Source organism: Centropristis striata, chromosome 14, assembly GCF_030273125.1.
Source record: "Centropristis striata isolate RG_2023a ecotype Rhode Island chromosome 14, C.striata_1.0, whole genome shotgun sequence".
Taxonomy (NCBI): Eukaryota; Metazoa; Chordata; class Actinopteri; order Perciformes; family Serranidae; genus Centropristis; species Centropristis striata.
The window spans coordinates 4,034,528-4,060,026 of NC_081530.1; the positions used below are offsets into that span (position 1 = coordinate 4,034,528).

At 37.5% G+C, this 25,499-nt stretch overlaps 1 protein-coding gene across 1 annotated transcript in view; it reads right to left on the minus strand.

Annotated features, from left to right (window-relative positions):
* Nucleotides 1-346: 346 nt before the first annotated feature.
* tent4a (terminal nucleotidyltransferase 4A) overlaps nt 347-25,499 on the minus strand; it is a 30,681-nt gene continuing 5,528 nt past the window's right edge. The window contains exons 2-13 of the mRNA XM_059349659.1: nt 23,622-23,745; nt 19,168-19,214; nt 18,499-18,619; nt 14,679-14,786; nt 10,852-10,980; nt 9,813-10,026; nt 8,761-8,887; nt 8,569-8,672; nt 7,953-8,107; nt 6,900-7,061; nt 5,729-5,902; nt 347-3,317 (exon numbers count right to left, since the gene is read on the minus strand). Coding sequence (XP_059205642.1) covers nt 3,159-3,317; nt 5,729-5,902; nt 6,900-7,061; nt 7,953-8,107; nt 8,569-8,672; nt 8,761-8,887; nt 9,813-10,026; nt 10,852-10,980; nt 14,679-14,786; nt 18,499-18,619; nt 19,168-19,214; nt 23,622-23,745 — 1,624 coding nt within the window. The 3' untranslated portion in view covers nt 347-3,158. The remainder of the gene's footprint in view (nt 3,318-5,728; nt 5,903-6,899; nt 7,062-7,952; nt 8,108-8,568; nt 8,673-8,760; nt 8,888-9,812; nt 10,027-10,851; nt 10,981-14,678; nt 14,787-18,498; nt 18,620-19,167; nt 19,215-23,621; nt 23,746-25,499) is intronic.

A 25,499-nucleotide genomic window follows, 5' to 3' on the forward strand; every position in this document is an offset into this window, starting at 1 on the left:
ATATATTTACATAAAAATGTCAAAAAAAAAAAAAAAAAAACAACCGAAAAAGTACAACCAAAGGCTGGGCAGTGGTTCCCTCTGGCCACTGGTTGCTCAGTGTCCATTTAGAGGGCCTCTGCTCACATGAATCAGCCAGGAGGGGCTGCCACTTTTCTCTAAACAGCAGCCGCCAGTTTAAAATCCCTCATTGTATTGCAATGTAGGGGGTAATTGCATCTACATGTACATGTGTACGCCAAAATCTCAGCGGTCCTGGCCACTCTCTCCTCTTGCTTCCCTTTTCCCGCAAATTACACCAACCTGGAAAAATGAAAGCGGAGCGCGAGCTGCATCGGGCCGCTGAGATTCAAATCCATACAGACTTCCTAAGATACTGCATGTCAAGTCTTTGCTGTGAAGATGCAGGCAACTCTAACCCAGTCAACAACCATCCATTACCAATTCCATTTTCAGCCTCTCATCAATGCTGGTTCTGATCTCTAAAAGCAGACATGGCTGACAGGGACGCAGTTAGAAACTACATCCACCTTGTGATCCAATTTATAACGGGGCTAGGATTGCATGTAACTGAGTATTTCATGCACCGATGTGATCACATCCCTATGTCAAGAACAAATAGGGAAGAATAGGGTGAAAGGGAATGAAGACTGTGGCGTCCATAATGATTTTTTTTTGTCAAATCATTGAAAGTGATTTCTTTAGCTGGAGATGATGCTTAGCTCATAATCTGCTTTGCCCGTGAGCCACTGGTCAAAACAGAAACCCTTCATCTGAGGTTGAATTGATGCCAGGTGCAGTTGTTTTGACTGAGGGATCGGAGTTGCCATGGTTTAAAAGAAAAAAGTAAACACAAGTAGCATTACAGTTCTGAACAGAGTCTCAGTAAAAGGTAAAGAATTGTTTGTGGACACGTTGGCCCCTTTTGAAGTGCACCTGCAGAGTGCAAGTCGCGCTCTGGGTGCACCTGCTCATGAACCGTTGGGCGTCTGATTAAAAACATCTGTGGTGGCAAGTCATGAGTCTCAATTACTTTCTCACACACGTTTCACTATGTCACACACTACACAGACCCAAGCATTGACATTAACATCCCCCATTCCTTTACGTTTGATAGATGTAGAAAACTAGACTTTGAAACATATCAGGACCTTCATACAAATACAAGAGTCAGGGGCTTGTAGTTCACCAGTTGGCTTGACAGTCAGTAACGTTACTCTAATCCAACAAGCAGTGTTTGTCCTCTGAAACAAAAATAACAACAACAAAAAAACAAAAAAAAAAAGACAGGAGAGTTGACACAATAATTAGAATAATCCACTTGCATAGTAATAACACCAGCGTGTGTAGTGTTTTGGGCGAGTCACAGCCTTTGACAGTCCTGTCTGAGTGTGTGTGTATTTGTGTGACACGGTGTGCTCGCGGAAAACGACGTACACACACTCCAAGTAAACAGGAAAGAAAGGCATTGCAAACAATTAGCGGAAGTACCTGGCGATCAAATATACACAAGATTCCTGAATGGAATCAAAATATAATTCCCTTTCACTAGGGTCCTTGGTTCAGGAAGACCCCCCTCTCCCTCCCTCGTTCTCCTTTGTCCAGGACCATAAAGGAGAGAACCCTTATCGCTGAGCATCTTAGTGTCGGTCTGCACTGATTTACAGCTGCGGGTATGAGTTGACCTCAGCTCTGAGATCAGATTTCCACAAACACGTCCCTCGACTACAGAGACAGACGAGTTCTCTGAACCTGGGATCAGTCAGTGGCTTTCTGCCCTCCAATCTTGATCTTTCAATTCAAGTCAGATAAGCTGTTGCCGTCTTGGCCCCAACCCTCCTGCAACATGTAATAAAAAGAGACGGGCACGAAAATGAAAAAACACTAGCATATATGTTTAACAGAACCGGCTCTTTCAGGCCAACATTCTGCACTGTCTGGAGGCTTTTCTTTTAAAAAACGCCTCCAGTGGAGAGAAAGATGGCCAAGACAAAACTAGCAGGCCACTGCCAGCCTTCCCCTGACTGACGAAATATGGCAACAGCACAGTCCCATAAGGGACACACACATACGGAGATCTACAAACACACACAATCTCGAGGTGGCACTGCTAAAGCTCTATCTGCTCTTGTCTCTCAGGATATCCCAGGGTGCAATTTCTATCCCTCCACTTCCCTGCAGGATGCCTTGGACTAACTGGAGCGAGGAAACAGACTACCATAAAGGAATTCCGTGTTAATCTCGTCCATTTTCACAAGACACGTGAAGAAAAAAATGGAAGGAATATCAAGATAAGAGCTGTATTCTATTCCCGCTTCTCTTTATCAGACAGAACAACAAATAAAGATGGGAGAGAAGAAGAGAAATAGGGGAGTGGGGGGCCTTTGAACTGGGGTCCTTAATGACAAACAGGCACGCACACACACTCCTGCACACGCACAGAAACAACAACCGAGGTACACACACACACACTCCAGAGATGCTGCCCGGGGAAGGTTATCGTAAACAAAATTTAAAACTCTACAAAAATAAAACAACTGTATAAAAATGCCTTTACATATACACACAAAATTAAATAAGCATTTACTTTAGTTCCAAAAAGAAAAATAACATTATTGCACAAAATGAAAAAATGGTTTGTTTAAGTGTATAAACTGTAAACGAAAAATGCTCAAAATGAAAAACTGTTCTTAAGTGTAAAACTGTAAACAAAAAAAAAAATGAAAATTTGTTCTGAAGTGTAAAAACTGTAAACAAAAAAAAGGAACACTGAACCACAGGCAGCTTGGCTGCAAGGGTCAAGACGAGGTCAAGTGGACTTTGCAATGTAATCACCACCAAGTCCAACAAAATAAAGAAAAGGACAGGAGCAGACCTGAATTAAGGATGAGGAAAACAAAATACTGAAAGTAACATAATACTGAAACTACCAAACTGTGAACAGAAGTCATGCAGAAATGGAAAGGTAGAGATAGTAGGAAGAAGATGCAGAGCTGAGGGCTGTTGTTCCGTGTGGCGACAGCCCCAGAGTGAAAACTGCTGGTCTCTGGTCCTCTGTCTGCCTGCCTGTCCATCCTCCTTCGAGACGAAGAAGAACCAGGGTTTTGCAGCCAGAGTGGACAGGGAGCGAAAAGTAGGGGGTGGAAGAGGAGTGGTTTCTATCTGCTGAGGCTAACTGGTAGGCTGTCCCTCTTTCTGCGTCGCCAAGTGTTGCGGTGATACTGTGTGTGTGTGTGAGTGTGTCCGCGGTTAGGCAGAACAGGGTTGTTGACCAGTGGCGGGTTGTGGAAGCCCTTCACGTTGAACTTGACTCCGTTCTGAGGAGGTGTGGAGAGAACAGAAAGAGAAAATATGTAAATACATCTTTATCTTCTTTATCGATTATGCACCAAAAAGGAAATGTTTTGGTGCATTTAACCCTATAGATCAGGGGTGTCAAACTCAAATACACAATGGGCCAAAAATTAAAACTTGAATAAAATCGCGGGCCAACATTGAACAAATAAACCTTTTAATATATACCAAACATGTTTTGCTTTAACATTAAATATGGAACCAGCAACGCTTATAAACATACAATATATAACTAAATAGTGCAGACATGCAAAATCAAATTTCAAATAAAAAACACATCAATGTCATTAATTTATTAAATAAAAATTAAATAAAAATCGTATGCCTCTTTTCTATTTGCATCCTTCTGATTTAAATATCAAAATAAAGTTTTTCAACAGGTTAATAAATTTAAAAATAAAATAATAATAATAAATCTAGTATTAGCGGTAAATGCGCCGTATAATACCGGCGGGTCAGCTTTTATAGTACAATAATATAATAATTTGGTATTGCCTCGCGGGCCAAATAAAATTACACTGTGGGCCAAATTTGGCCCGTGGGCCAGAGTTTGACACCCCTGCTATAGATTGACTTCTAGACCCTTCTAGACCAACCAAGCACTGTGTACCAAAACAAGCAGGGCCGTCCAATAAAAAGCAATAAAATTTGACTTTTTTACTTTCTATGTCAAATCCATGAAAGTTCACATTCAGATTTTTCAATATTTGCACAGCTATTTGCGGAATAGTTTAACATTTTGGTAAATATGTGTATTCTCTTCCTTTCTGAGAGTAAGAAGAGAAGATTGCTACCACTCTCCATACCATGGGGAAACTATGGATCCTAAAAGTCTGGAAGTGCCTTAAAATTGCATTCTTTCTAATGGCCAGCAGGGGGCGACTCCACTGGCTGCAAAAAGAAGCCCAATTGTACAGAATTCTATGACAAAATTACTGTAGTGTCTTCAAACCACCACGTGGTAAATATGATGCACGGGTTGACCCGTAACCTGCAGGTCGGACCGGTTCAGGTAAGCGTTACAGAAAATGTAACTGGTTCAGGTGGGCGGGATCTCTGTGGTCTGAAGTTTAGTTTCTCTCCTTAGTCCCTGTTTGCACTTTCAGTGATCTGCTGTATTTTACTGTTCCATGTTCACTTGTAGCTGTATCAGAATCATGTTAACCCATAAGAACCCAGAGCCAGTAATCCTTAAAAAGGAAAATTATGGGGGATATACCATAGACCAAGTGGACCTTATGATACATCTTATTTTTAAATGAATAAACTAGACACTGTTTCTGCTTACAGAAACATAAATTTGCCTTTTTCTTTGCATCTCCACCACATATATCAAAATTGTGACTTTAATAGTGCTGTTAGATAACAAATTCAATTTCAGATTTGTTTTTAAGTAACAAAATAATAATAAATCGAGAATAAATAAATATAAATAACACTGCCTTATTGGACGGCTTCTCAACAAGCTACTGTAGCTGTAGAACACTAAAAAACACACTTATGTACCTGAGAAAACATACATGAACATTACTAGAACATTTAAAATGTTTGTGACACCCATGTCACCGTGGGTTCTTATGGGTTAAGTTACTGCTGATGAAAACACAACAATTCCTGACTTTGCTGCTTCATAATTAAAGCTTGTATTGTGAAAAGTGGAAAGGTTTGTTAGCAACTATTCTTTAGTAAAAACAAGTACACTGAGGGATGTATAAAGTTGGTAGTTTATAGAGTTCGGGTGTCGATTAACATGTATTTTTGTGGGCTGGGCGAGGCATATTGCTTCTCATAACAGGTCAGGTGGTTATTGATGTTAAAAACAATCCTGACCCACACATAATTTAACCTTTATTCATTAAAATGTCATCAAAAACATTGATTGTGGTTACAGATAACTATATGTCAGATTATAAGCTGGTAAACAGGTTTTATTTGACCTTCAGACAGAGTCAAGCTGCTTTCAGTGTGTCTACTCAGCCAAACTAGGGAGTGGCATCAATCTTCTCATCAGACTCTTGGCAAGAAAGTGAACATGTTCATTTCCCACAAAGTTAAACTATTCCTTTTAAAGGTCATTAGGCAGTAAGAAATAAAAATTGTATGAAACCCACAGCAACAGGTACTCCAGATGGTGGAACATCAGGCCACAGAGCAGCAGTGATAGTATTATTGTTTACTGATCAGTTATGGACCACAGATGGCAATTTCAGTTTTTGAGAGTGCGACAGTGAGAGATAAATCACACACTTGACAGAGAATGGAGATTGTGGAAGAAAACAGCAAGTATGAGATGGAGAGAGTGTGAACTAGAGTGTGTGAGACAAGTTTGCCTTGACAAGTGCGTTTGAGTGTGTTTGTGGCATCCGGCGCCTACCTTGTGTGTGTGGCTGGAGTGGGGGCTGGGCTGAGGCTGGGGGCTGGAGGGGGCAGGGGCATGAGCATGGGCTGGGGGGGGCATGTGGAAGAAGGGGGGGAGCCCGGTGTCTATACACACCTGTCTGCCAGGTATGGAGTGCATTGCTAGACCACCGGGCAGTGAGACGCGAGCCTGGAGGACGAGAGGGAGGAAAATTAATGAGAGGTAAGAGCTGATCTTCATCTTAATGCTGTAAATGTTACAGAACACCTTTACTTTTACTGAAATGTTATATATAGTTATCTTTAGAAACATATGGGAGCCCATTTTTTAGTCCAGTCAAGGCCATTATTTCAAATACTCTATAAGTCTTTACTTTGAGATACTAAGTAGGTACCAAGGTTATTATAGTTAACGAAAACTAACGAAATAACGAAAACTAGAATTGAAAAAACATTTTCGTTAACTGAAATAAAAATAAAAACTAGAGTTTTTAAAAAACTGAACTGTAACTAACTGAAACTTTATTGTGTGGTTACAAAACTAACTAAAACTAACTAAAATTATAGTGAAAATGTCCTTAGTTTTTGTTTTTGTCAACTTTTTTCATTCATAATTCAGTGTTTCTATTTGAACATGCAACACATGGTAAATATGTTTACTGAGACTGGGATGTCTACACTCGAACCAAAATTCAAAACAGTTAATAACCTTATTGGGGCTGAGATGATAAACCAAAGGAAATAAAGGAAACATTTATTATGAACTCTTTGAATCTGGCACCCAACACATAGCCCATTACAAAAAAACTAAAACTAACACTAAAACTAATAAAAACTAAACTAAAACTAAGCATTTTCAAAAACTAAAAACTAAAAACTAAACTAAAACTAGAAAACTCACTCTAAAAACTAACTAAAACTAACTGAATTTGAAAACAAAAATTCACAACGAAATTAAAACTAAAACTAATGAAAAATATAAAACTATTATAACCTTGGTAGGTACAGGAAAGTTTTTTCATCAATGACCTGCATTTTTTTTCCTTCCCAAGGCTAAGTTTTCATCCTCAAAATCAATCCAAAATTTCTGCTCCAAATATTAACTACTACACAACTTTTTTGTTCCTAATTTCCCCTTCATGATCTAATTAAATCCGTCATGCCTGCAGCTCCTGCTGTGTTCCTACCTGTGAGCCTGGAGGCAGGAGGAGGTGGTGGTGTCCTCCCATGCCCGGCTTGCCGGTGGCCATGTTGAGGCCTGGTGGCAGAGCGAGCCCCAGAGGCGGGAACGACGGGTAATGTGGCAGGGCTGGCGGGGGGATGGGACACGGCAGCGTGGAATCAGAATCCTGTCAAATGACACAAAAAGGAAGAAACAGGGGGCAAGGTTGAGTATGCCACTCAAATCTAATTCATGTTTCCATTGAAACACAACAAAAAAACAAGTTGCAAATTGGTTGTACTTCCATCAGATCGGCTGAAAAGAATCATACAGATGATGCTGCATGTAGTTATACCAAGTGGGTGACAGTATTACTTCATTATGTTGGACGTCAATTGCAGAATTGCAACAAATTGTAGCATTTTTATTTATATATTATTATTATTATTATTACTATTATTATTATTATTATACATCATATTATTTTACTTATTACTTTATTTATATTTTTCATTTTATTTTTATATTGTTATCTATTATTACATATTATATTATATATATTATATACTGTACTATTATTATTATTATTATATACCGTCTAGTCACTATAGCATTGTTGCATCATATCACCAGTTTAATTATTACCATCATCTGCCAACCATCCTACCAACTGATGTTCTTCTTTTTAACTTATTAAGTGTCCTTGTTCTTGTTTTATTCTGTGTTTTTTTCTATTGTTGTTTTTATTTATGCTACCTCAGTATTTTATTCTATTGTATTTTATTGTACTTGAACTGCTGTGACAACCGAATTTCCCTTCGGGGATGAATAAAGTAAAGTCTATCTATCTATCTATCTATCCATCTATCCATCTATCCATCTCTCTATCTCTCTATCTATTTCCAGCAGTCTGCAGACTGCTTTGTGGGTATATGCAGGATTTCAACAGAGAAGCGGTGATGTTAATCGAACCTTTACCTGACAAATAGTGCACCTTATTATCTGCTGAGTAAAAAACTTTACCTACAAAGTCAGAAACCAGTGCTTTTATTGTGTGCATGTGTGAGTGATTTCTTACGTTGTCTGATCCAGACAGTGAGGAGACAGAGGAAGCTGAGGAGTGCTGCTGGGGGCTGGAGATGGACATGGGGGAGTCTGCGCTGTGGGGCGACACCGAGTCCCTTTGCTGCTCACAGGGCTCCTGCTCCGACGCTGGCTCCTTGGGAGGTGGAACTACAAAACACAGATGAAAGGACGACTGAACTCTCAATTTTCTTGAATAAAATCCTTTACCCCGTACCCCTTATACTGTCTAGGCCTCAACACATGATCACAAAAAGACTCTGCGAGAAGAAAAATTGCAGAATTACGAGATTTAAAGTGGCAAATCTGCAAGAAAAAAGTTGCAGATTTACGAGATTAAAAGTGTCAAATCTGCGAGAAAAAATGTTGCAGATTTACGAGATTAAAAGTGTCAAATCTGCAAGAAAAAATGTTGCAGATTTATGAGATTTAAAGTGTCAAATCTGCAAGAAAAAAAGTTGCAGATTTTCGAGATTTAAAGTGGCAAATCTGCAAGAAAAAATGTTGCAGATTTACGAGATTTAAAGTGGCAAATCTGCAAGAAAAAAGTTGCAGATTAACGAGATTCAAAAACTCTGTAGAAGTGCATAATAAAGTCTGCAAAGTCGTACCTCTGTTGTCCGTTCGTGCCAGATCCCTGCCCCCCCACTTCTTAATGATCCAGTCCCTGTAGTCGATCACTTCCTGGGTCAACCTGATTATCCTGCCCAAGGTGCTGCAGGGAAGAGAGAGAAGGGATTTTCAGAGAGCCCTACTTCCAAACCAGGGTATTTTTAATGCTGTTGAATGGATTGAACACTGACCTTTCAGAGTCTTTGTTGGGATACGACCGTGCCAGCGGGGACACAGCGTGACTCAGGACCGTGTAGGCGTAGTCGAACACCTGCTTGACATGTATGGCACCATAGGAACCCCTCCCCACGTCATTACCTGCATGCAGCAAAGACAAACACAACAGCACAGTAGTAAATATTAAAGGGTAAAGACAAATAAGAAGGTCCAGTGAGCTTGATAATATTAAACTTTATTCATTTTATCTTTTACTTTCTTTTTAACTTTCTCAAAACTCTTCACACAGCAAGGGGGATTAGCATATCACTATGTATGCAAATTCTGTTGGCACCACTACTTTGTTTCCAATATCATACCATATGGTTGAATAGTGTTGCTATATGCCGAGGTAAAACATCTAAAATTGTGCCAAACTACGGAACTTAAAGCCGTTATGTGCAGATTTTTACGTAATTATAGCATCTTTCAAATTATAGCGATGGACATTTTTAATGACCAGCAGGGGGCGACTCCACTGGTTGCAGAAAGAAGTCTGATTGTGTGCAAGTCAACAGGAAAATGACTCTACTTCTGACTTGATTTATTACCTCAGTAAACATTCTCATAATGACTTTATGGTCTCAGTTGCTAGTTTCAAGTCTTTTCCACTACAGTATTATGTTCATTTTGTAAATAACGATCCTATTGAGAGTAAAATGGCAGGGCTGCCTTATGATTGACAGGTTGCTACCACTGTGGACTGTTTGTTTTCGTCTTAAAACTTTTAACGTTTTAACAAGTTATATATAAGATATATATATATATATATATATATATATATATATATATATATATATATATACACACACACATACATTTCCCTCTTCTGAGAAATGTTTTGTCCCAACAACTCTTTTAAATTGTGATGAGAAAAGTGGAGTGCAGCTGCTAAAAACATCATTTTAAGCCTCATTTCACAAGTTAACCAGTTGACTAACAACCTCATCCTGACTTCTAGGATAAATGCATTTCTATTCGAACATTTTCAATCACTGTAATCATTGTAAACTTAGCGCACACACACCTGGGAGGAGTGGGTCCTCTATGCAGAGCATGGATGGTCTGTATCCATTTGTCATGGACTTCATGATCTCCTCTTTGGCTATGTATGCGCCTCCATTTTTGATGCGAATCCCTGTTTTCAAGTAGTTGAAATGGCGGCCGTACAATTCAAAGAACTCGATCAGCAACACGCCCAAATTCTCATTGGGGTTTCTGGCATCGATACGAGGATGGAGCTGAAGAGTGAGCACGGGAAGACTGGATTAGTATGGATTTAAAACAAGCATAACTATGCATTAGTAAAGATGACTATTGATTGGATATGTGGTAAGCCATTTACTAATCCTACTGTGAACACCGTTATTGCTACTACTATTCTTATTGGTATTATTGCTACCTTAACCCTTTGGTGCACAACATATTGACACCCCTTGTAATGCACAACATGGGTCACATCCATTTCCCGCATTCATTCCCCATGTTATTTAATGCTGCTGTGTGTTTCTGTGCTCTATCTTTTGATATCAACTTATTTTATGATTGAATATTCCAAGTATTCTTTAAATATCTTGTTCCTGATAAAAACAGATCATTATTTCCATTTTGCCGATCATACTTTATGAAGAATTTTTATTTTTGTATTATTACAAAGCTAACTACTTAGCCAAGAAGTTAGCTAAGTAGTTAGCTTAGCAAGCTACTTAGCTAAAAAATGGATATGGGTCATTTTCACCCATGTTGTGCATTAGAAGAGTAGTGACACAAAAAGGAATTTTATTAAAAAATGAATAAAGGAAAACATAAAATTAGGATGTATGATGATCAAAAACAAACTAATTGAGGAAAACCTGGAATACTGAATGATGAAAATAATTTATTGCAAAGATATAGAATGTAAAACCTTACATATCGGGTCATTTTAGACCCATGTTGTGCATCAAAGGGTTAAGACACACTTAGGCTAATACTACAATATTGCTACTACTTTCGAGAGCTACTTTCTGTTCATATGCCAACATGATTTTCGGTGTGTGTGTGTGTGTGTCAGCATCTTACTGTACCTGTAGGAAGCTGATGACCATGAGGATGAGGCTGTAAGAGCTGATTCCCCCAGTGAAGACTTCATTTAGATCTCTCTGCAGCAGAAACTGCTTCAGTACAAAGATCAGGTAAGGCAGCACTGGATACATCTGAAAGAGGAAGATGAAACAGATGTGAGAACAGTTGATTCAGTCAAATTCTGGATGAACGGGAAAAAAGGTGAAGAGGAGAATCCTAAGAAGAAGATTTATATTTGACTCAGGTTCCATTCGTATGAGTCACTGAAAAGAAGTGGGGGTTTCTGGTGATACGTATAGAATTCAATGAGCTGGAGATTCATAGTGAAGACAGCAAATTATCTAAATGATATAATACATCACATATCAGCAGGGTTGTGAATTTTTGGCTAAATATTTGATCCATTTGATCTGCTTTGATTTGTGATTCAGTGCTTCTGGATTTTACTCAAATTCAATTACAGTTTACTTTTGAATTTGAGTCAATTTAATTATGTAAATCATGTTTTTCATTCAGAAATTAAACCGATTAAACTCTGTGCAAATAAATCTTGCATTAGCTTTTGTGAGTTTCTGGTCAAATTACCACGCTAACTGCAAACTCTGTGGAAATGCTGTGGCGTCTGGGTAGATTTATACATTAGTCATGTTTCCGCAGTAACTGTGACTAATGCATACTGTGTTTATACTATTTGATCAAGCTGTCCCAGTTTGTTTTAGGAAGCTAAACTGCTGCCAAACCAGTGAAAACCCCTGCTGAAGTCAGGGTTATTGCTGAAACCGCATTGATTTCATTTGGTTTTTAGCAAGTCCAGACACTTGACTAATGATAGTTAATAATGGGTGCTGTGTATGAATTGTAACACTCCTACTTTCCAATAAATGTTGCTCTTGTTTTGTGCTCAGCGGTGTGTGTTTTCGCCAGTTACTGGGTTACTGACAGCCATATGTTGAATATACTTTACTAAAATGATGAATATATTTATGTTTAAGTTTTCAGAAGGTTTGTGTTGATGTAATTTATTTTCATTTATTTTTTTTATATTTAATATATATTTTTCATAGTAATCAGTGGGTTAGGGGAGCGCGCTAAAGTTATAACATCCTTACTGTTATTTTTATATAATTTATTTAAATGTGTATTTATTATAGTTATTATTCTATTTTTCTTTTACATTTTTTTTTACTTGTTTTCAGTTCAATTATAATCAAAATTCAAGACCACTATTAAAAAGAGTAAATAAATGATGATAAATAAATGTTTCCAAATTCTATAAGTAACCATGTTAAATAATCTTGATCTCAATATAGACCAAAATAATTTGGATATGAATTTTTGCTTTATTTAAGTCACAATACCAGAATTTTAAACTTCAATACTAGTATTTAAAAAAAACATACTCGATACCTCCTTTAATACCACAGCTTTCTTGCCATTATTAACAACCTGCACACAGTTCTGGTGCAGAAAAAAAATCATACATCATACATAGCAACATACTGCTGATTTCATCTGTGCAGCCTCGGGTTGAACATCTGATTGTAGATCTACTTATGGATCTTACTAATGTGCTAAAGTGCTATAAAACATTTTTAACACATGATATTGGAAAAGTATCCAAGTATCTCACTCTTGACAGCCTTACCTAATACTTGATGAACTTCCAACTGGGTCAAACATTGAAAAAAAGGTGTAATGAGGCTTCCTTGAGCCTGTGATAATGTGCTGAAACCCCAGAGGGACTTAAAATGGGAATTACAAATATGTTCATTTTCCAATTGAAAAGGAAGCGTAACCTTCTGGCAGTCAGTGTGTGTGTATCATAACTGTGCCAGTGGAGCAGCGGGGCTCAGTTGACTTTTCAAATATGCTTTTAAGAAGCAAAAACAAGAACTGTGAAGTAACGCTGCTCCAACTGGCTGCATGGGAATCTGACATATGGAGATTAACTCTGAAGTGACCTCTGAATGACAAGACTGCACTGGAGTCTGTCACACCCACACGTTAACAACATCAACTATCACTGGATTGAATGGTTTCACACTGGGCGGCACCATTTCAAAATAAAAGCACCACAACATTGTAAAACACCTACAAAATGTACAAACATGAAATACAAGCTATATAATACAAAAACACCAATAGGAACCTTGCTAACGGTGATTTACAGTTGTGTTTAAAATAAATGGAAAAGTGATAAAGTGATTGGAGTATTTACTACTTTTTACTTGATTTACTCCACATTAACAGTCTGTGAAGTAACGCTGCTCCAACTGGCTGCATGGGAATCTGACATATGGAGATTAACTCTGAAGTGACCTCTGAATGACAAGACTGCACTGGAGTCTGTCACACCCACACGTTAACAACATCAACTATCACTGGATTGATACAGAGTGTGGTTGCTGACAGTGGCCTTTCAAGCCCAGACATGTCTTCCCAAAGAAGCAGAATAAAAGCAACAACAACAACACGGGGGAAAAAAAAAAGCATAAGCTGACAGCTCGCTGGAACGTCAGCACCTGGAATTCCTCTCCTGCATTAGCTACTACAACCGTGACTAAAGCAGGCAGAGATCCACCTTCAGCAGGAATTTTTGTCAGAGCCACGGGGTGGATTTCACCTCCGCTGAGAAGATTTGGCAACGAGGTTTTCAGCAGCACACAGACCCAGTTTGAGTAAAGTGCAGATTATTGTGAGCATGTTGTTTGGGTCTGCTCCAGTTTTACTTTAGAATGAGATGAGCCAATATAAGATTGGAGTGAATTAAAGTGTAATGCTTTAAACTGCTGGCTTGCCTGATTCACAGAGGGAATTTCCAAAGTTCTGGATTTAGACCCTACTGTAAAATGGTAATTATGTGACTCCCTGGTGGTTTCGATTTAAATATGTCTGCATGACCTTTTCCTGCTCTTTTCCTCCATATCTATGTATTGCTTTTAATGACCGTTTCAGTGCGGATTTCATTTAGTCCGTGAAGACTTCAATTCACAATCCCCATCTGGCTTTAAAAGCACAGAAGCAAAATCTGCCAGTGGGTTTGAAAAGCATGTTTTCTAATTTAAAGAAAAAAAGGCAACATTACATAATTTATCATAGATGTAAAGTGAGAAAACAGGATTCGTCGTCAGGTTCTCAACTTTCTAACAGTTCTTGAATGGATCATGTGTCACTTGAATCAGTAAAAATACCAAATATAAGCTTAAAATAGTGATATTTCATTACAAACACTTTATTCGAAGTGTCTCGTTTACAATTAAACCAAAAAGTCACTGTTTGCATCAACCAGATCGTTTAAAAAAAATTAAATTCTGCACTCCTCGGTGCAACTGGGAGGTCACAAATGACTCGGCTGTGACCAACAGTCACGTGACAACAACAAAAAAGTCCATGATATCAGACTAAACTGAAGACTTTTTACACAGAGAAGAGAGTAAGTAGAGGTTGTGAAAATTATAATATGTATAGCATGTAGATCCGCTCCTTCTGTGGTACAAGAAGATTGCATGTTTTTTAATTTTTGTGAAATGTATTATCAAAGAAATTCAACTTGCATTTTTTCTTTTACTACACAGTTTTACTGCACAACGGAAATTTTTGAGTTCGCTCTATTTCTAGCCATTATTGTGCTGTTTCATTAGAGATGCACAACTTAAATATTGCAGTGAAAAACAAGGCCAAAATGAGTAAAATATAACTGAAACAAAAAAACGCCCTGAAAAAACTTGCGGTTCAGGGGTTTAAATGAAATAACACCATGCTAAAAAAAGTGCATCTGTAAGCTGTAAATGCTGACAGCAGTAGCACCAAAGCAATAGGTGTACCTCACCTTAACATAATCTTTAATGAAGCTTGCCGCCTTGACGCCAGTCTCCACATTGAAACTGATGTCCACCTTCACCTCAGTCTCCTGGTCTGTCAGCTTGATGATTGGCACCTGAGGGGAGAAAAAGTGACGTTTATTAGCAAACATTACAGTCAAGTCATCAGCTAAGGTTACGTTCACAGTGTGAGGGAAGAAAAGAGCCATCGGTCCCAGCTGACAGCCTTTTAGACGGAATCCAAAAAATGAAAACTCAGCCATTAGCTACTTATATTCATGTCAGTCAAGAGCCTTGTTGTGTGCACCGCCCACAGGATGATGCTACAAAGCTACGATACTACTGTGGGACTGTAGCTATAAACACAGGGTTTCTACAGCGTTTTAAGAGGAACATTCAAACACTTTCAGGGCATCTAAACCAAAAATATGCACACTGTTTAAGTCAGGGGTGTCAAACTCAAATACACAGTGGGCCAAAATGTAAAAACTTGGACAAAGTCACGGGCCAACATTGATATTTATTGACAAAATTGACCTAAAGCTTGACATAACTTAATATTGCAAACATGCAAAATCGAATATCAAATAAAACAAACAAACACATCAATGGCATTCATTTCTTAAATAAAATTTAAATAAAAATCGTATGTCCCTTTATTTTATATGCGGCCTTCTTTAAATTTAAATTTAACAGTAATCTTTTTCCACAGGCTAAAAATAAATGTGAGAATAAAATAATAATAAACCAAATGACTAATAATAATATCCTTCAATGAATGTGCAGCCATTCAAGCCTTGGACTAGCAAGAAAAAGTGCATAAAGACAACTTTAATTGTTGCTCAGTTTGCTACACACTGATCTACTGTGTTCAAGCCAAAACACCAGCAGAGCATTCTGGGATTTGTAGTATTATTTGCGCTGTATAATAATAATTTGGTATTGCCTTGCGGGCCAAATATAATTATACTGCGGGCCAAATTTGGCCCGCGGGCCAGAGTTTGACACCTCTGGTTTAAGTCATTGCATTTAAATTGTTACTATAAGTGCTATTGCAAAAAATTGTGAAAATAAAAACAGATGGTGACCCTCATGAAGCCATTATGAAAACAAAACATAATAAACGCAGAACAAATTAAACATAACATAATTCATAGTAACAATAAAGCGATTTTAAAAGTCCAACATGTACCAGGCTTTAGTGCCTCAATTGGTCTAGTTGTAGGCTGAATTCTGTATAAAAACACAATAAATTGGCTTTGACATTCATACAGTCTGCAGAGTTCTAACCGCACAATTCTGTGGCTGGGTATCCACATTACATGGCCTTGAGGCATTATATGAATTTTTAATGCAAAATAATGTTTGAAGATTGTCATGTAAAATAAATGTCTGCTGAGTTGAGGCGGCGACCTCCCGGTCCGAGCAGTGAAGCAATCACGGAAGTCCCTTAAGTCTGCCATCTTTCAAAAAACTCCAACAGGGGTCACCACCAACGGTTACAAACAAACTCCGGTCCTATCTATCTCAATACACCATGAGACGACTTCTCACTTGATTTACTACCTCAGAAAAAAATGCTTGTTGCAAGATTATGGGCTCAATCGCTAGTTTCAAGTCTTCTACAATACAATATGATATTAATTGTGTAAATAATCACAGCCTTGTGATTGATAGCACCCATAGATCCAACCCCTCGCTCATCCCCAGTCCAGATACGTTCTCTCCAAGTTTCAAAAAACAAAGATGGCAACGGCTGTAACGCCGAACTAAATGCTTCAAGCGGACAGTCCACAAGCTAATGGGTGATGTCACGGTGACTACGTCCAATTATTCATGTACATTCTACGGTTGAGTCATTAATATCTCTGAGTGAATCGACACAGTGGTGACAGAGCCTTTGACCCACAGAGGAAGCCTTTACGATTGCAATTTTAGGAACTGGGTGTCAGCAGCGATGTTTCCAAGAAAAAACACCAGCTGCGCAAAGTTAGTTACTGTTTTTGCATCACTCAGCTGTAGTTGGGCCACCAAAGGCGGTAGTCAAGTCAAGTAAAGTCAAGTCAAGTCAAGTCAAAGTTTATTTATAGAGCACATTTAAAAACAACCTCAGTTGACCAAAGTGCTGTACAGTTATTAAAATAGAATAAATCATACACAACTGGGTATAAATAAAAACAATAAAAAGAATAAAATACTAAAAACAGTAAAACAATAAAATAAAATAGTAATAAAAACTCATTCCAAAACAGAGTTAGAGATAAAAAAGACAAATAAAAGGGTAAAAAAGTAAAAAGAAAGCCAAGGATTCTTGCCTAGCTGGGACTGAACGCCAAGGAGAATAAATAGGTTTTTAATAATGTTTTTAAAGTAAGTGGAGCTAAAGCAACAGAGTCACTACGCTCTGCTTGATTAAAATATGAGGGAAAAACAACAACAAAAAGGCTAGGAGTAAACACGGAGTATCACTGACCTGACTGTGAGTAATTGATAACCAGCTTTAATTTAGAAAAACTAGAACTAGGAAATAGTAGTTTCCATTACTATTGTAATATTACAGAGGACATGTACTGTACATGTACAATTCAACAGGAAAATGCTGACACAGCTGGCAGTGTGTGCCACCTATCACGCAAACAGATGGAAGATACTAATTGAGTCTTCTTTTCTCCTCATATTTCCACGGAGTTAAAAGAGACAATGAGCCGAAGCTTTAAACATCTAACTGAGCGTCTGATGTCTAGAGGAACTTTTCTGGGGACGTAATAAGTGCTGCCAATATTTCATTTGGCTGGGTTTGTTACAGTTGCTTCCCTATTTCCTAGGGCTGTAATATTCTATGACTTACTGTGAAGAATAAAACCTTTAGGAGGATTGGAATTAACAGTCAAACTACTCTACTGTGCCAGATCCTTAATCACTGCATCAGTGTACATGGAATATTAAATCACCATTTTTATCAAATTTGGTGGCGTGTTTGATGGACATCATCCAGTGTGGTTTTATTTAGAGCAGGGGTGGGCAATTAATTTTCCCAAGGGGCCACATGACCAATACCACGAAGGTTGCAGGGGCCGGACCAAAACTCGGAACTAAATTCTGCTCAATATTAATGTAATCGCTTTATAAAATATAGTAAATGATCTGGTTTTGAGCTGCTACTGATAAGAATACATATTATGATAAGACTGTTAATGTGGAGTAAATCAAGTATAGCAGTAAAAAGTAGTAAATACTCCAATCACTATATCACTTTTCCGTTTATTTTAAACACAACTGTAAATGACCTTTAGCAAGGTTCCTATTTATGTTTTTTTATTATATAGATTGTTTTTTCATGTTTGTACATTTTCAAGGTGTTTTACAATGTTGTGATGCTTTTATTTTGAAAAGGTGTCGTCCAGTGTAAAACGGGTGCTTTAATTTTGAAAGGTAGTGACAGGAAATAACCGGTAGGACGGTGAAATGAAAAAACGAACGGTAAATAATAACGAGTGCGTAGTAATTCATATAAAGTTGATATAAAGTATGAAAAAGGCTTCTATAGTGGCTGACTGACAGGACACAAGGTTTGTTAAAGTTTATTTTATTCTGTCATATATATTAGTGGCTATATTTGTTGTCTTAACTATAGTAAAAGTGCTTGTTAGCTCTAGTGCTAATGATAATGTTTGCTATTTTTTTTCAAAATAAAAGCACTGCGGTTATATTGATTTCTAATTTCTGGGTAACCTCATGTGGGCCGGACAAGGACAGCCAACGGGCCGAATGTGCCAGGTCTGATTTAGAGACTCAATGTGAACAAAGAAACATGCCCTGGTTACTCACTGTAGCTTTGTCCAGCACTTTAATGGAGAAAGGTTCGGCCACGTTATGCTTGCGGAGAGCTTGTTCCAGCTCTTGCAGCGGGGGGCGCTCCCACTTCCCAAACACCACCAGGTCAATGTCACTGAGGGCAGAAACAGTTAGAACGTCAGCAAAAACACATCAGTATAAAACATTTTTTTAATTTTTATTTTTTTTTATTTTGTGAGAGCATTATCATACAGTGCTTACTTTCAGACAATATACAACAGTATTTCTGCCACTCACATTCAAGGTTTTTTGTTTACAAAACAAGAAGCAAGATACAGAAAGTTAAACCTATTATTACATTTGAGAACTTCGAACAAACTGGGAAAGGTAGACATATGTAAAAGAGCAAATAGAAAAAAGAAAAAAGAAATTATCCACCATGGAGTTTCAAAATGAAATATAAGTAATATAAACTAATCATTAGACCCAATAAAACATAGTACAATGTTACAGTACAAAACAGCATTACAGGGTCATCCTTACAGTACTTCTGTCCGTTCCAGATTAACATATTCAACCCACTTGGACCACAGTTTAACACATTTATCTTTCTGAAGGCGAAGGGAGAAGGTAATCCTCTCCATAAGATAAATGTCATAGTATAAAACATTTTTAATTTTATTTCAAATATTACAAGCTTACCTTGTTGGAAGGTACAGGCCCGTGCTGAAGCTGCCAAATATTTGTACCTAGACAAACATAGTAAAGAAATATGAAAACCATGACCAAAATCAGTGTTGTTCAGCTGAGACTACATACTTTTGACAGTAGAGATCCTGTAGTGTAAAACCCCTAAAGTAGGGCTGGGCGATATGGCCCTAAAAGAATATCACGATATTTCAGGCTATTTTTGCAATAACGATATTCTTGACGATATAACCAAATACTTAAAAAGATATAGATAATATGATTTTTTAGTCTGTATAAATAAATAAAAATCTAAAATGTAGTGTGAAGTGCAAATCTCAACAGTTGCCAAATACTAAAAAATTTACTCTTGACTCTTGAGTATGAGAAAATAATGAAAATAACCATTTAGGGGTTCCGGGGGCATATTTTAATGACATTTTGTAAAGGAGAATAAAGGTTCTTGTATGTTTTATTTAAGGCATCTTATTTTGACAGTCTTCTTGTAAGTTCTGTGGTTGATTCTCTTAACACACTGCGCTCTTATTTTGAAAGCTGCATGTGTTTAGCGACAGGGAGTAAGTAGCTTTTTGTGATCAAAACAACTTTAACCACTACATCAAGAAGTAAGAACGTTGCCAATATCATGATATGCATTTTTTTAACCACAAAAAAAATATACTGATATTATCGTGAACGATACGATATGGCACACCCCTACCCTATAGTATACCCAATTCAAATGTTTAAAAACTATAAGGAAGTAGGCATTTCCACAATCCACTCCAGAGACAGTAAATGCTGACAACTTGAGTAAGCTGCCAAATTAAGCGTACAATAGCTAGAAAATAATGCAGTGTGGTGGGATCCCAAGTGAAAGCTCTTCAAAGGAAGCAGAGTGGAGTTCTTTCCCTTTCCGTCTGCTAAAAACGACAAGGCAATAGCACAAAGACGGAGCCAGGATTAATAGGCTGAAATGAAAAGGGAGGCTGGTACAAATCAGGGGCTTGATCCATTTACCTGACAGTAAGGCTCACAGTGGAAGAGGGAAAGACTGGCAGCCAACAAATCACCACTGCGCATGTTTTACATGATTAAGTAATGAGAGGGGCATTACATCAACCCTACATCTCTGCACTACTCAACCAGCTGGAGGTCCACTGGTTCTGGACAAACAATGTGAGGGCACTTTAAAACCACACCAACTTATGATTACTTTTGATGAAGTTACTTTTAGTAACCAGATGAATAAGAATCAATTTTGCACCTTGAGAAACTATTGAAGTTTTTCCGTTGTTGTTGATTTTTTACTTTTCTGTATTTTTTTAGTTACCATTCAGAATCTACCAAACAATTGCACTTTTAATGTGCATATATTTTCAGTATTTTCAGTACTTTTAGTAACTTCAACTCTGTGAGCTGTTAATTTTGTCTGTACACAACATTTAGAACAACAAAAAAGCAGCAAACGCTGATATGGGATTTTTTTTTGCCGATGCCAATACTGATTTTGAAATGAATCAATAACTGATATGGCGGCCGATATCGTAGTTTATTGAGCTGGAATGAAAATAGACTTTTTCATGTGGATATTTGTGCTGATTTTATACCACGTAATAGGTGGTATAAATATCGAAGACTATTTTCTCAAACATAAAACTTTATTAAATAATATGTAACATTGTCATAAATCACACAAACAATGTATTACATTGTCAGCCAATTCTGTAAATGAAAACGGACAAAATATTAGGAATAAACTGGAGTAAAATATATAGCTAAATAAACATTTTTGTTCAGTGTCAGTCAATTGCTGACTATTTAAAAAAACAAAATCAAACCAAGCAACATTTTTTGCACAATATATTGTGGAAAAAAAAGTTTTCATAACTGCACATATGTGGCAGCATATACACCAATACGCCTTTGATAAGCCAATACCTGCTGATAATATCTGTCAATTGATATATCTGTCTAACTACTATTTACTATGTAAAGATGTAGTGAAGTAATGGCGATAATTAAGCCACGCCCCTTCCGTTTGTGTTTGTCCTAGCTGACGGCTGGACTACTCTCTTAGCAAACTAAAGTTTACTCATTACAATATTTAATTTTTAACTTGCAGATCAATTACTAATAGACATTTTTACTGAATTTAGTGAATCGATATCTACTAAAACGCTGCCTGTATTCCATCTTTTTTGTACGATCAGCAAGCAACCTCCAATTGAATGTTATGTATGACCTCAGCAGTTATAACCTATACAGTTGGTGGTGTGGTGACATCAAATGCAGTGGATTTGATGTAGTTGGCTGTTCAACGTCTAATGCACCTGTTCCCAAACTTTTTAAGCCGCGCACCCCCTTCTATGTCCCAACAGGGTTAACGCACCCCCAATCCCCCACACCTTCAAAAAAACTAAATGCAATAAGCTTTTTTATAGCCATATTAAAGGCAGCATGTTTAATCATGCTCAAATGAGAACACACATATAATAAAATAATCACCATCACAACAATGCGGTCTCACATTTGAATTCATCTGAAAAACTGAAACACAGTTTCAATATAATGCAACAAAGTTATGCGCTAGCTTCCACTTTTAAGAGCAAAGAGGATGATGACAGGCTCAGGATCAGAGGCAGAAAGCAGATCAGTTGGGAAAATGTTATAATATTTTGAGCCGCGTTGAACAAAAATTGCAGCAAGTTTAAATGAGCGTGGAGCTAAACAACCCGTCATCATAACACAGGTTGGAAACATGGAAGAAGATAACTTCTTCTATGATTCATTTTAAGATGAAGTGCATTTTGAATAAACTGCATTTATTTATTAATTAATAATACAGTTTTTGATTTTACATTTTACAAAGGAAATGTTTATTTACACGTCTTTATTGTGTGGGGGGAAAAAATGTAATTGTGTAATTATCAGACCGCCATTACATTTTTCATCTCGCGCACCCCCAGGGGTCCACGCACCACACTTTGGGAATCCCTGTTCTAATGTATTCATGGAAAAATCATTTTTATATCGAGGAGTGGTCAGGCAACTAGGAGAGACTGTGAACTACTGATTCAGACAAAGAAATAGTGTGATGCCTGACATAAAAGCACAAATAGTTGTCTTAACGCCTCAGAGCTTCCAGTCTTTGTGCTTAGCTAAATTAGCCGGCTGCTGGCAGAATCTTTATACTTAGCATACAGATGTGTGAATGGTATCAAACTTCTAATCCAACTCTTGGCAAGAAAGCCAATAAGCATATTTCCTAGAATGCCAAAATTTTCCTCTATGTCTGACAGGAATTTAGCAGCGATAGAAAAGGGAAAGTGTCTCACTCCAGACAGACTAACCTAACCTAACATAGACTTTTTCGGCTCAGCTGCCTAAACTCATGTGAAGCAGATGAATTGAAAACAGTATATAAATATACCATAAGATTTTTTTTGTAAGTGTAAAAACAGCATCTCAAAGATTTAAGAGCAATCTGAGATCAGAGTTTGTCTGTGTGCCAATAATCCCTCCGCCTAAGAGTGGACTGGTTGATTAAGGACATTACTCTCTAACACAGGGGTGGGCAATTCATTTTCCCAAGGGGCCACATGACCAATACCACGAAGGTTGCAGGGGCCGGACCAAAACTCGGAACTAAATTCTGCTCAATATTAATGTAATCGCTTTATAAAGCGATATATAAAGCTTTTTTATCTATCTATCTATCTATTCTATCTATCTATCTATCTATCTATCTAAAATATAGTAAATTATCTGGTTTTGAGCTGCTACTGATAGGAATACATGTTATGATAAGACTGTTAATGTGGAGTAAATCAAATACAGCAGTAAAAAGTAATAAATACTCCAATCACTATATCACTTTTCCATTTATTTTAAACACAACTCTAAATGACCTTTAGCAAGGTTCCTATTTATGTTTTTGTATTATATAGCTTGTTTTTTCATGTTTGTACATTTTCAAGGTGTTTTACAATGTTGTGATGCTTTTATTATGAAAAGTTGTCGTCCAGTGTAAAACGGGTGCTTTAATTTTGAAAGGTAGTGACAGGAAATAACCGGTAGAACGGTTAAATGAAAAAATGAACGGTAAATAATAACGAGTGCGTAGTAATTCATATAAAGTTGATATAAAGTATGAAAAAGGCTTCTATAGTGGCTGACTGACAGGACACAAGGTTTGTTAGAGTTTATTTTATTCTGTCATATATATTAGTGGATATATTTGTTGTCTTAACTATAGTAAAAGTGCTTGTAAGCTCTAGTGCTAATGATAATGTTTGCTATTTTTTTCAAAATAAAAGCACTGCGGTTGTATCGATTTCTAATTTCTTGGTAACCTCACGCGGGCCGGACGAGGACAGCCAACGGGCCGGATGTGGCCCGTGGGCCGCCCAATGCCCAGGTCTGCTCTAACATATTGAGAACCTGAACAGCATGTGTGTGATTCTTACATCTGCAGTGGGCCACAGCTCCTTGATGATCATCTCTATCCGGTTCACCACCTCCTTCCTCATAGCTGCTTCCTCTGGCCGAGGAGACATGAAGTTGTAGAAGTCCATCACCTCCTCGTGGAGTCTGGACAGGACAGATGGTGGCAGATAAGTTATTCTCACTACAGCAACAGATGCGCTACACATAGACCGCTATGAAATCTGGATTGAGAGAAGGAACTGTGGGTGATGTGAAATATATCTTGTTTTGGAGCATTTCATATTTCTTATTGTGAAGTTATAGACAACAGTCAAGTGAGGATAGACTTACACATGCACCATTTTTGGCTTACAGTTTTGGAAAAAAAAGGAAAAACGCTCTCCAGATGGCCAAGATATGCTTCCTTCTTATCACTGTGCTGGTTAACCCCTATCATGCCAGAGGCAGGGAAAGCAAAGAAACTGAATTCTACTGAATATATCATGCCGTTTCTCAAGCTATTTCATTTTGTCTGCTTCTGAATATTATAAGTAGTATATTATCATCATAGTATATTATTATCAGTAGGAGATGTTTTAGGTAAAAACATCTCCTACTGACATTGTCTGAACAAAAGAAACTAAGAAATATCATGCCGTTTCTGTTTAGCAATACACTGGATATGCATTGGTACTGATGCTTTGCTTGTTAAATGGACCAAGTATCACAACCAATCCACATCAAATTGTATTTAAGTAACTGCAAAGTAAAAAATATCCATTAAAAAAATATCTTTGTGTAGACTGACTACATTGTAGCTACAAACTACATTTACTTTTGCTGAATGTAATTAGAGGGATGCACCAATACACTTATACTGGATATCAGGCTGATAATAGCTGGACCGGGCATTGTGGCAATGGGGCTGATCTATTTAATTAAATTCTGTTTATGTACTATATTATATACTGAAATTGTAATTCCTGTTTTGACAAATTGGTTGTGACATTTATAAATGTTAACAGTTTAATTGTAATTCCTTTTAATTTCAAGTTTTTTGTTTTTTTTACCAAGTTGCCTGTGTACGATCCATTTTTTGTATAATAAATAACATTCCATAAAAGCCACATCTATGTCTTTATTTCATACAATTTGTCTTACAAAGTTAGGAAAGCAATGTGTAGTTCAAGTCTGATGTTGCCATACACATGAAAGAATCCCAGTCAGCACCACAGTGAAATAAATAAATTCAACGCTGGTTTCAGATCAGTATCATCCAATACCCAAAGCCAAAGTATCGAGATTGTGTGTCCCTAGTTATTTTACAAACCAGCTGTGTGAAACCATGAGCAGTATTTTACTTGAGTAAAAATCAAACAGTGTGACAAAACACATGCACTTACTATTGTATTTTTTGGATCACATATAACTTGAGTTAAAGCCTATTTTCTGCAAAACTTAGTCCTATTCAGATCAGAAACTGTAACCATAGTCGTTAACATGAGCACTAGCCCATAAATGGGACAAATCAAAAGTGGAGGGAGACTTTGTAAAAGTCTTATCTTATCCATGATGACATCTGTTCCTCACCAAGAAACAGGTACAACAACACACCTTTGAGGTTTTGAGAGGAATGAGATGGGGGTTTAGTAAAACTCAGAGGGCCATATCAGCCAATTGTGCCTGAAGTCCAAGGCTTTATTGTTCCTTCTATAGCTGATATGGTTTTGTGTTTTGCAACAAGGGATGCATGTAATGTAAAGATTTCCAACCAGTCAAATGCCTCAGAACAGTGGAACTCTGTTCCACCCTGTGGCCATTCATTTTTCGAGGAATGCATGCCATGATGTCAGTGTGAAATACAGAACAGGGAGACTGTCACAATCAATTACCAGGGCGCTGGAGGAAATGCAGTCAGC